Source organism: Triturus cristatus, chromosome 6 (assembly GCF_964204655.1).
Source record: "Triturus cristatus chromosome 6, aTriCri1.1, whole genome shotgun sequence".
Taxonomy (NCBI): Eukaryota; Metazoa; Chordata; class Amphibia; order Caudata; family Salamandridae; genus Triturus; species Triturus cristatus.
This window is the reverse complement of record NC_140589.1, coordinates 224,247,521-224,259,671: the sequence shown is the minus strand read 5'-3', so window position 1 is coordinate 224,259,671 and position 12,151 is coordinate 224,247,521. Positions and strand designations below refer to the sequence as shown.

The following is a 12,151-nucleotide window of genomic DNA, read 5'->3' as shown; positions in this document are numbered from 1 at the left end:
CATACTTAGCACTTCCTGCTGTAATAGCGCTAAGTGCTCTGAGGACATAGGACGGTGTTTTGGCGGTATTGTGGGTGGAGTTGAGGTTAATTCTAGGCAGTAACCGTGTTTGAAAATATCTTTGACCCACCTGTCCGTGGTGATGGAGTTCCACGTGGACAGGAACCTTTGTAGCCTTCCCCCGACAGGTGTTATGTGGTCGGGAGGAAGGGAGAGGGCGTCACTGTTTGTTCTTGGGAGAGGACCTGGTATTGCCGTATCCGCGTCCTCTGCCCTTTGTGCTTGAGCCACGATATCCACCCCGGGTGTTTTTATCGTAGGTACTTTGTGTGTTGCCCTTGTTGTAGGTTTGCTGTGACCCCTGTCCTCTACCTGCTCCTCTATTTCCGGGGCGACGAAAGGAGCCACTCCGAAAGGTCTGCGTTTGGAGAGCCCCCATGGACTTTGCAGTGTCTGTGTCCTTTTTTTATTTTCTCTAGGGTGGTGTCAACCTCTGGTCCGAATAAGTAGTCGGGGTTAACCGGCTGATTGAGGATGTTATTTTGAACCTCCGGTTTGAATCCGGAGATTCGCAACCAGGCGTGTCGTCGTAACATGACGCTAGTGTTTATTGCTCTGACAGCTGTATCTGCGGCATCCAGTGCACACTTAATGGATGCGTTAGTGAGGAGTTGTCCCTCCCTGATGAGGATCTCTGCTCCCTCTTTGTATTGGTCAGGGAGATGTTGGAGTAAGGTTTCTAATGTGTCATAGTGTGCGCGATCGTAGCGAGCTAGGAGCGCCTGAGTATTGGCAATACGCCATATGTTAGCTGCCTGGGCTGCAACCCGTTTGCCGGAGGTCTCTAGCACCTTGGACTCTTTGTCCGGGGGAGGAGCATCCCCAGTTGTCTGCGAGTGCGCCCGTTTGCGAGCATTAGCGACTACGATGGAATCCAGAGGCAACTGGCCTCTAATGTAGGTAGGTTCCCCAGGCGCCGACCTATATTTCTTGTCGATCCTGGGGTTTATTACTCTTGCCCTGGTGGGTTCTTTGAAAATGTCCTTTGCTGGTTTGAGGACACCTTTCAACATGGGTAGAGTTTTGATATTCCTGTCTGAGGATGCGAAAGTATCCATTAGGAAATCGTCCTCGATTGTGTCAGAGTGGAGTTGCACACCATGATTGGCCGCAGCACGTTCAATAAGGGCGTTGAATGCGGCAGTGTCCTCTGTGGGAGACGTTTTCGCGCCATATAGCTGCGTGTCCTGTATATCCATAGGTGCACCCGGGTCTACAGGGTCAACCCAAGCCTGGTCAGGGTCCTGTTGGCGTTCAGGGTCCATCTCTCCGGGGTAGGGGACGTGGTCACCCATGTAGTCCTCCAAAACGTCGGTTTCGGAGTGTGTTGGAGAGAAGGACTGTTGATCTTGGTAAGAGGTATGGAGAGGTTCGTAAAGAACTGGTTCCGAATCCACTGGCAGCTTTTTCTTTAGCGGGATCCGGTAGGAGTCCAAAGCTGGCTCGGAAGATATTCTCCGCTTGTGGAGCATAATTCTGCCGGTGTCGGCATCGATGATGTGGGATGGTGACGTCTCCGTAGGAGAGCGTTCGGCAGGCATGATCCTAGTGTGGGTGACACGTGTTCTGATTTCGAACAGTTTGGGCGCCGTGGATGGCGGCAGGCCAAAAGTGATGTTGGCCGGTGCCGGAGAAGCTTTTTGAGCTTTTTTCGGCTCGGAGCCTGACGTGTCCTGGAGGGCTGCCTTTTCTTTGATGCGTTGCAAGGACGCTGCAACTTGCCGCACCTGGAACGCCGACGGTTCTTTGGCGCCGACCGGTTCTGTAGAGGCAGGCGTGGACTTCTTCGGTGCCACGGGGTCATCGAGTCGAGGAGAGGTAGTAGCTGTCGACGGCGTCGATGATTGTGCCTTTGGTGCTGCTTGCGAAGTGGTGTGAGACGCAGCAGCCATTTTGACCTTTGTGGCCTAAGCCGATTGTTTCGGTGCCGGGAGCCGAGGCGGTTTAGCGGTACCGATGGCCTTTTTCCGTGTGTCGGCGCCGACGTCGGCTGCTGCGAGCTCGGCACCGAAGTCCCGTTTGGTGCGGTCGGTACCGACGGGTTTGGCTGGCGTCGAAGGTGTGGTGGGCTTTGATCCGACCAGTGTCACTTTCAGTTTCGGTTTCTGTTGGACTGATACGACTTTCGGTTTCGATGAAGGGAAACCAGTCGTTTTGGGTAGTAATGGCTGCCGCTGAATGTCCGAGGCCGGGCCAGAGGGCGGGGCCGAAGAACTGCGGGATAGGTCTTGGGTAAGGCCCGAAGGCGATCCCTCGACCGGAGCCATAGACTGACGCACTGGGATATCCTCCGTCTGTACGGGTAGGCCTTGCTCATCACCGGAGCTACTCTCTTCGGCCCCTAAGGCCTCATCGTAGTCTCCTACCTCGGTGTCGGCTTCTTCTCTGTGAAAGAGTCGTTCTTCGATGTCTTCCGATCTGGAGTCGTGTTCGGAAGCGGGGCTGGAGGGTAGGTTCTCCACGTCTTCCACATCTTCGTCCTCGGCGCTGAAGATGTTGGTCGGGGCCGGTGCCGTTTGCTGCGCTTCAAGTCTCGCTGCTAGTCGATTCCGGAGAGTCTTTTTGGATCGGAATCGGGCACAGGCCATACATGTGGATTCGTCGTGATCCGGTGAAAGGCATTTGTTGCACACAGGGTGGACGTCGACATGGGGATATTTCACATTGCATACAGGACACCGCTTGAATGGTGTCCTCGATTCCATCGTCGATGTCGCGATGGTCGGATATGATGCGAAAAAGTTGTTCTTGAAGTTAGTAAACTAACAAATAACTATCGATACCGATCGGGAACAGTACCGACGCGAACTAAAGGCCTTTTGGCCTGAAAAAAGTTTTTCCTAACTTGAGTCAAGATAAGCACATCCGAACCCAATGGCGGAAAAAAACAATCTGAGGATGGAGAGGATGCCCATGCGCACTGTGGTCCAGGGGAGGAGTCACCTATCTCAGGATACTTCGAAGACTCTTCCAGGACAACAACGTGCAAACATCCGGACCCAACACTAGGCGGCGATCTATGCACAGATATGAATTCAGCAGCCCACATGCCTCGAACCTTGTGCTGATGGATACTTCTACCTTCAAATTACTCATCTTAGGATAGATACCAAAGCAGTACCTCCCAAGGTGGAGGGTGAGCAGACTGGACTCAAATTAAAAAATCTTGTAGAACCAAACAGGCAGAGTGACCTTTCCGCTGGACCTACCTGCCAAGGTAGAAGTGCTTAGTAAAAATATGCACAGACATCCCCATTGCCAGATATTAAGGACAGGCACCCCTCACGTCAACACAGTTGTAGGAGCCTTGGCTATGAGTAAATGGGTTCTCAGACCTTTCAAGGGCTGCTCCTTAGCCAGTGTGTACCAAATCTTTTATTTCAAAGGACTAACACACCTCAACAGGGTCCACTTCTGTACAGCCTTCAGTGTCTTTGCTCAGGAGAACCCCACAAAAATGTGACTGTCCCCTTGATCCGTTCAATGTAAAAGCTTAAAGTCCTTTTGTAGTCTATCCCTCCGCCTCTTTTGAGGGGTGAGGACAAACACTGGTACAGTGAAGGATTGCCCAAAATGGGAGTCAAAACTTTTGCTAAGGACACCGGAGTACTCCGCATCACCCTATCTGGAAAAAACATGCTGAAGGGCGATGCTATGCATTCATGTGAAGTTCTGAGGTTATAGCAATGAAGAAAAGAATCTTCAAGGTCAGAGGAAGCAGCAAGAAGCTATGCATATGGTTGAAAGTCGTACAACATGAGATATGCCAAGAGCAAGTTTGACTTTGGTGAAAAGCTCTAGCCATTTCCACAGATGCAGAGCGTCCTAGCACAAGACCCACCCCACCCTGCTTGTTGCAGTACCACATGGCAGTGGTGTTGCCTGTGAGGACCTGCATGGATGGCAGGAATGCCTTCAGGGCCAGATGCTCTAGCTTATGTGAAGCAAGCCACTGGGGACTAGAGTTGCCTGATCTCTACCTCTCCCAGGTGAACCCCTAGCTCCAAACCCAGAAGTGATGCATCGCCCGCCACTAAGCTCTTGTGGGGGAGAGGTTTGCGGTAGGACAAATTGTGATTGTCGGGCCACCACTGCAGATCTTGAGCAGTCTCCTCAAAAACATGGACGGAATTAGAAAGGTGGCCTCGATTCTGGGCCCTCTGGGATTTCAGGTTTCACTGCAGGGCTTGCATGTGTCAGACGTATTTGACAAGAAGAATGCACAAGGCTAAGAGGCCAAGAAGCCTCAGAGTCACCCTCAACTGGATCAAACTTTGAGCCTGAAACAACAGGATCATAGCCTGAATGTCCAACATTTGTTGCTCTGAAGGAAATATTTTGAATTCCACAGGGCCCAGAATAGCCCCAGTGAATGTAAGGCTCTGTTAATAAATCAGATGGGACTACAGCCTGTTTACAGGAAGCCCAAACATGTCAGTAGTTATGCCGTTGTCTGGAGGTCATCCATGACTGTCTGTGGGGAGCCAGCCTACAACAACCAGTTGCTGAAGTAAAAGAATGCTCAACTTCCCCAACATTTCTTCGCATCCAGTACCCTCTCTACGCACTATTGGACAGCAACAGGGATCGCTCCAGTTGCTAGTTGAACAGATGCTATGTTAAAATGTGTTCTGGAGTAAGAGGGATAATGGGTGAGTCGGAGAGAAGAGGTAGGGTGTCACCTGCTCGAGCACTTGAAGACCCATTTGTTGGATGTGATGGATTACCAATCCCGGATAAAGTTCTGGTCCTGCCACCCCACGGGTTAGGTATGTGCCACGTAGGGCAATCTTCCACAGTTTGTTGGAGGCTGTAACAAGGCAAGAGGACTTGGAAGACTAGTGCCTCTGCTAACCCATGCTTTGCCTTCCAGATCAGAGTCTCCTACATAACTTGGCTAGAGGGCGAATCACTGGCTGAGAAGGCTATTTCTGCCTATAGTCCAGACCTCTGAAAGAGCACCTAAATTTCCAGAACTTGAGCAGAATATTTTTGCAGGGGTCAACAGTCCCAAAGAACTCACTTTAGCCCTGCTGTATTTTTAAGTATTCCAAAGTGGATCCAACACAGGACATTGTCATTAGCAAAGCCTGTGTATTGCAGGAGGATCTGATTGAACTCATCCAGGGACATATATGAAGCACAAAACTGATAACAACCACCCAGTAAATGCAGTTCGTGATAGCAAAACCAGTGCGGATAACTTACTTGGCCACATCCTGCTTATCATATATTGTCTGAGACAGAGAGCCCCTATGATCCCCTGGAACTGCCAGCAAGCTCTTTCTGACCATGTCCAAAAGGACATGTGTATTTGTAGTTAAGTGCACCTTATTGACAGTCACCCCCATTTTTTTTGCCTGGTATTTTATATATAACTTTGACTGAAGTGCAATGGGTTCCTGCTAATAAGGTCCCCAGTGCTCGTTTCCCCAAAACAATATAAACGCTCAATTGTTCTACAAATGGCAAGAATTTTAGCAACCCTGTGAGTCCCTAGTAAATGGCACCGTGGTACCTAGGGCATGGGTATTAATGACTCACTAAGGGCTGCAGCATGCATTGTGCCACCCTAAAGGACCCACCACCAAACTCATTCAGACTGCTATTGCAGCCTGCGCCCATGTCCCCACACATGGCAGGAGATGTATTTAAGTCATACCCCTACAGCAAGCCTTACAACCCTAAGGCAGGGTGCATTACATTACATGGGAGGACAGATCGGGATGAGCCGATGTGCACCTGTGCCGTCTAGTACAATTGCTAGATTGTGAAAGTGAACAGTGGAGCCATTTTGAGTACATGTACTTGGCACTGGTCATTACAAGGTCCCAAGCTATATGATGGCTTCACTGAAACCTATGGTGTTTGGTATCAAACACCTTGTCTTAATAAATTCATACAGATGCCAGTCGTAGATTTATCAAAACATGCACCAAGAAGGCACCTTAGAGGTGCCCCCCGAACACCTACCAACCTCTAGTGTGCTGGCTGACTGGTGTAGACCAGCCAGACACAGACAGGTTTCTGGCCCCCTGCAGGTGACAGCCCACGTTCTGAGGTCAGAAACAATGCCTGCTCCGGCCAGAGGTGTTGTCACCTCCTCCAAGCAGGCAGCGTATCAAGGCAGGCGGCTTCAAAGGCCTCTGCTGCCTTTGATATGCGATCCCGGCTTCCCCCAGAGGGGGGAAATGCCACCCCTTCCCAGGGCCCATTTGTCACCAGGACAGGCAGAAAAATCAGCTAGTAAGGAGGGGTGTTCACTATGAACAAGTTAGTTACCTTTGGTAACGATGTATCTGTAAGAGACATAGGTTAGCTGTAGATTCATTACCTTAGAATTTTTTCTTAGCAGTACCCCTGGGCGTTGGTAGGTGGCATCGGTCAACTCCGTGTCAGTCGTAGGTGACGTGGTCGCCAGGATGGCATCGCAGTGCCAACTTAGAAGCCACCCCAGCGCGCTGTCAGTTCTGACAAGACTTCCCACGCCAGAAGCGCAGAGCCATGAAAGGCACTGACCACTGGTGCGCCACAACTAGGGCCCTGTAACGAGTCCCTATCCCTAGAAGTTAGTTTGCGGGAAGGATAGGTGAGGCCGTAAGGAATCTACAACTAACCAATGTTTCTTACAGATACATCGTTACCGAAGGTAAGTAACTTGTTCATCTGAAAGAGACAGTTAGTTGCAGATTCCTTACCTTAGAATAGATACCCGAGCGATACCATCCCCGGTGGTGGGTCTGCAAACTAGTTTTACACCGGAAAGTCCTGGAGAACCGAACGGGTAATTTAGCCGTCCCTTTGGACTTGGCTGTTCAGGCAGTAATGTCTGGCAAACGTGTGCAAGGATGCCCAAGTAGCCACCTGGCAAATGTCAAGCAGTGGCACTCCACATGCCAATGCAGTGGTTGCTGCCATAGCCCTAGTGGAATGAGCATGCAGCCCCACTGGAGGTTTCCTTTTTGCTAAAGCCTAACAGACTTTAATACAAAGGACAACCCATCGAGAGATGGTACGCTTGTGAACAGCCCGACCCTTCTTGGTACCTACATAGTCAATGAAGAGTTGATCTTCCACCCGGAAATCTTTTGTGCGGTCAAGGTAGGACAGCGCACATTTAGTGTCCAGCCGGTGGAGTCTCTTCTCCACCTTGGAAGGGTGCTGAGGTGGGAAAAAGGTGGGCAAAGTGATAGTTTGTCCTATGTGAAAAGGTGTAACCACTTTAGGAAGGAATGAGGGCCTCGTCCTAAGCACCACTTTGTCCGGATGCACAGAGAAGAAAGGATGCTTGGGGGATAGAGCTTCAAGCTCACTCACCCGGCGAGTAGAAGTGATGGCAACAAGGAAGGCAGTTTTCAGAGTGAGAACACAAGAAGAAGAGGACAAAGAATAGCGAAGAAAGCGAGAACTGAGGATCAGCTGAGGACTTTTTGCTGTCAAACCCTGCCTGCCTTCACCTGTTCTGACAATCGCAGCAAACAGACTCGTCATGCCCCGAGCATCTGCCAAGAACCCCGGTGGGCTGCCAGCACTTCATGAATTTCTAGCAATCTCCCTAGGCATAGAGGAGTTACTACCCTGCAGTTTGCAGGAACCAAACGGTAAATTCCGGTCTACCGTTCTGCTGCTCTTTGGTCTCACCAAGGCAGCAGCAGCAGGTCAGGAAGAGGTCACTGTGCTCCAGGATGTCAGATCAGTCTCCCCACCAATTGAGAAGATGCTAGGACCCACCAGAGCCACACAGAACAAATACTCAGAGTATTGGACCCGCTGCAGCAACCCAAGTCTGTTCGAGTCCAATTCAGACTCCAACGACTAAGACCGAACAGCTGTTGAAGGACGTCACCCTCACAGAGACCCACTTTAGGAGTGGCCCAGCAGTACTGACTTTTGTCTCCTCAACTGGCAAAACAGACAACCGTGAGTGCCAGTAATGCACAAGCCTTGCCAACCTAACCACTCTGCACCAGAGTGCACAAGCCCGGGTACCCGAGAACCGACTGTACTTCCCTGCTCCCAGGGCCTTCATGAACAGAGGTCTCCATTGGGAACTCCCGGACTTGTCCCCAAGTCCCCTTCTACAGCCTGTTCTTAAGTGCCCCTCTCCTTTGTTGTAGCACGCAAAGCTTACAACCCGACCTGCTCCAAGGCAGGAAAAACTGACTGCAGGTGGTTCTTTGGACCTTGGCCCCCAACCACCTTAAGTGGACCCCTGGAAAACTGCTGCAAATAACTATGCAGTATATGACTTTTTCCCATAGAAAAGTATTGCTGCATAACAACGCATTTAAGTGAACATATTACTTACCTGTAAAAATATCTTGAAAAGTACTTACTTGATCTCGAAGTTCTTGGTGTTGAAAATTATATAAAAATGTGTTATTTTTCTAAATTGGTCTCGGATTTATTCTCGAGTGTGTGCCTCATTTATTGCCTCTGTAAGTACAACAAAAGCTTAACACTACCCTCAGATAACCCTAAACTGCTCGCCCACACTACCAGAGAAGAGGGCATTTGGGTTTGTTACTTCTAACTCTGTAAACCAATAGGGGTTGCCTGGACTCTCTACACAGTGTACCTCATTTTGGTGCCCTACATAGAGAGCCAGCTTCCTACAGAATTGGTTTAACAAAACAGTCAGTTTTAAAGATCACAGTGACAAGCTGACATAGGAAAACATGTTTGCCAAAATCTGTTTGGATTCTTCATCCAGAGGTTTTGATGGAAATGAGTTGGTGTTCACCTTACTAGTTGAGGCATCTACAATAAGACTCTGGAGTGTGGTGCTTGGTGGGAAAATCCAGATCACCCAACGATGGTCCATGACGTCTGGCCACCTGTCAGATAATAGGTCAGCAAGAAACAGGTAACAATCAGAATATTTGTGAGGGCATCATTAAATGGGAGCAAGGGATTAGATATCATACCGTCCTGTAAAATTGACATCATTACATTTGGTTTAATCTCAATGGAAGGCAGCTGTAAATCTAGTACCTCATCTGCCCTCCGAACTACCACTACTGATTAAGCACTTTTCATTGGTGGCCCATGAGGTGAGTCGAGCCCTGTCTCAGGGGAGGTATCAAGTCCACCTGAGTTTTGTAACTCAAAGTATAAAACATCATACGTGTAATCTGGGGAAGCAAGCCATCTTCCTTACCATCAATATCTAGGGGTCCACCGAGTTCTATCACAGGATCATAATCCAGGTCTTAATTTAAACCAGTGATTGCCAATGCTTGACACCAGCATATAATTGTCAACAGCGGCACTTATGACAGTGTCACATGGTGGCGCTGTTTATATATTTTAGAGATGAGCACAACAGTTGTTTATTAATTCAATATACATTAATTCAATAAATAGTGAAATGACTAATATCTGCTTCCCAAGCCATTCCTATGGCGTTGGGTTCCTGGAATTGTCTTAATTGCCATACTTGTAGAAGTGAAATGGTTAATGGTTGTGTTGGTACTGTCACTGGCAGCGCCGACAGGGGCAATGGGTGGTGCAAGCTGCAGTGACCTCCTGGCACTTATTGTCTTACATACAAGCACTGTCAAAATCAGAGGCAAAAAGATAATGGGGCCGCTGTTGATACCTGTGACGATGTAGAGGCACAGGCAGTGTTAGAATCCGGATGCGTGATAACAGGTTACACTTTTGCAATCGCACAGTGCAACATCAGTTGGGCTCAAGCAGACATTTGTTCAGCACCTGATGGTGTTAGGATGTCAGGAACTCGTGTGGATCTTGTGGCTGGGACAAAAGTCTGGGAGTTCCGGGTATGGGCCCACGAAAGGGTCCGGAGGAGACAGCCAGTGACAGGGATGGACCTCAGCAGGGTGTTACCGAACTGGGGAGCCCTGCAGCTTTGTGTGGCCCATGGCACGCACGAGTGAGACGGAAGTGTGTTGACAATTTTCAGCATCTGCTGCAGGGTTAATAGCTCGGGATTCTCAGAATGCTTCAAGTCCAATCAGGAATTTGCTGCATAACAGGTGACCTTGATGGAGTGTGTTCATCCTCATGCACCCTCCAGACTCCTCTTTGCAGTCAGAGTAGTGGGATGGAGTAGTGACCTGCTCTATTTTTTAAGCATGCACTCTGATTCCAACTTAACGCAGGACTTCGAGCAGATATTGGAGCGGGCCCTGTGACAGAGACCACGAGCTGGCCCATGACTTGGAACAGGATCTGCCTGAAGTCCGATTACCTCAGGTGTTCAGCAACATACAACTTGACTCTCTAGTCTTGGAACGCCTCCAGGTACATTTATCACACAGTTCCGAGTTGTGTCTGGAGCCCATGCACCAAAGGCACACATTGTGTGGATGCGTGAGCGGCATCTGCCTACCGTAGACTCTTCACACCTTTAATCCTGTTGTTTTCAGTCGATGCATCATTCCCTAGCACACTGTGGAAAAGTTTGGGAGCTGTTGAAAAATCAACAAGTCAGGAGAGGGGAATCTTATACGGGTCTGAAGGACTGTAAAGAAATGAACTGACATCAGCATGCAGAAATGGCACTTACATACAGCTTTGCGCCAGTTTCCAGGGTGGCATACACCAGAGCATAACTGTAGAACGCCACCTAGAGGTGCGCATGAGCACTGCTACAAAATTGTTTATACTCTAAGGTCAGGAATCTGCATTTAGAAGTAACCATCAGAACTGCTGAGTACACTATTTTGGTCAATGCTTAGAAGAAAGTCCTCCTCTTCCAAGTGCATATGCATATTATGATCGGCTGTGGGCTCAATTATTACTGCATGAAAAGCAGAGGTGTGGTCTGGTGAGAAAGCAGTAACAGGATTTTGTTCTGTGGGGGGGGGGGGGTTCATCTTGAGGGCCAAAAGTATTAAGTGGGGTGGGGGCAGCTGTGGTGGTGATGATGGTGGTGGTGGTGGTTTCTGGCATTTTCTTCTTGGGACTAGGAAAGTCTCTGAACTCCTCAGAAATGGATTGATCAAAGGTCAACTTGTGTTTCTAGTGGGATGCCTTACAGGGGAATAAGGTTGAGGGCACAACGTCTGACCGGAATGATGTAGCTTGTCCTCTGCTTCGTGCATCAGGCTGTTATTCTTCATCTTAAACTGTGGCTGGAGATAAAGTTGTCTAAGGCTTTGACACTGACCTCAGGAGTCCCTTGGCTTTGAGACTATGTGCCTTCGCCTTGAGTCTTCTGGCACTGAGGTGCTGAATGGTCTCAACCACTGAGGGTGGAGCAGACCACCTAGCCTACTTCAGGATAGGCTGATTTGTTAAGGAACAGAGCACTCGAGGACATTCCTTGCCGTCAAATCAATGGCATTTTCAAGGTCAAATCCCAGAGACAGACTACTTTTTATGTTGTTTATGAAGTTGATCCTCAGAGGGAAGGCCTTCAATGTCTGCTAAAGGATAAGGATGTTGTGCCCGCTTCTCACTGTCAGAGCTTGAAATCAGAGGTGCAGTGTTTGTCCTGGTTGCAGGTGTCATGGAAAGGCTCAGAAATTCTTAATCTCTGGAGTCAAACTCATGTGAGAACACTTGCGTAAGGCTCTGCTCCTGATGGGTCTCCAGCCTACCGAATAAGCAGTCCACATCTTCCAAATGACTCTTCCACAGATTTGCTGCCTCCAGGAAAATGCTACGTTGTACAGCTCACTACCACAAGAAACCACATCCTCTCTGTAGGTTGATGTACAGGATGGGGGTAGTGTTGTCTGAAAGAGTTTGCACAGTGCGCCCCAAGGTGGAGGGGAAAGAAACCCTTCAGGACTAGATGGACTGCCCTCACCTCTAGCACATTTATGTGCCTGCATTTTTCTGAGGTGGACCAAAGGCCTCGCACTATCCTCTCTCCAGGTGTGCTCCCGAGCTGAACAGTGGTCTGCAACTGCAGAGAACTGAGTGGAACACACACTGTAAAGCTAGAGGGGTCCATCCGCCAATGTAGTGGAAACATGTCCTGTGAGCAAAGAAATATCTGGTGCTGAATCCATCTGCCTCTTCAAGACTTCTTACTAATTGAAGCACGTTCATCACTTGGTATGTGGTTCAAACAGAACCTTGTAACATCAGAATCTTACTCCAAATATCTGAGATC

General features: G+C 49.1%; 1 protein-coding gene across 1 annotated transcript in view; it reads right to left on the bottom strand.

The window, feature by feature from the left end:
- The window catches only part of CD2AP (CD2 associated protein), a 597,230-nt gene that overhangs the window by 109,623 nt on the left and 475,456 nt on the right, over window positions 1-12,151 (bottom strand). The window contains exons 16-17 of the mRNA XM_085610578.1: window positions 5,274-5,297; window positions 2,181-2,228 (exon numbers count right to left, since the gene is read on the bottom strand). Coding sequence (XP_085466704.1) covers window positions 2,181-2,228; window positions 5,274-5,297 — 72 coding nt within the window. The remainder of the gene's footprint in view (window positions 1-2,180; window positions 2,229-5,273; window positions 5,298-12,151) is intronic.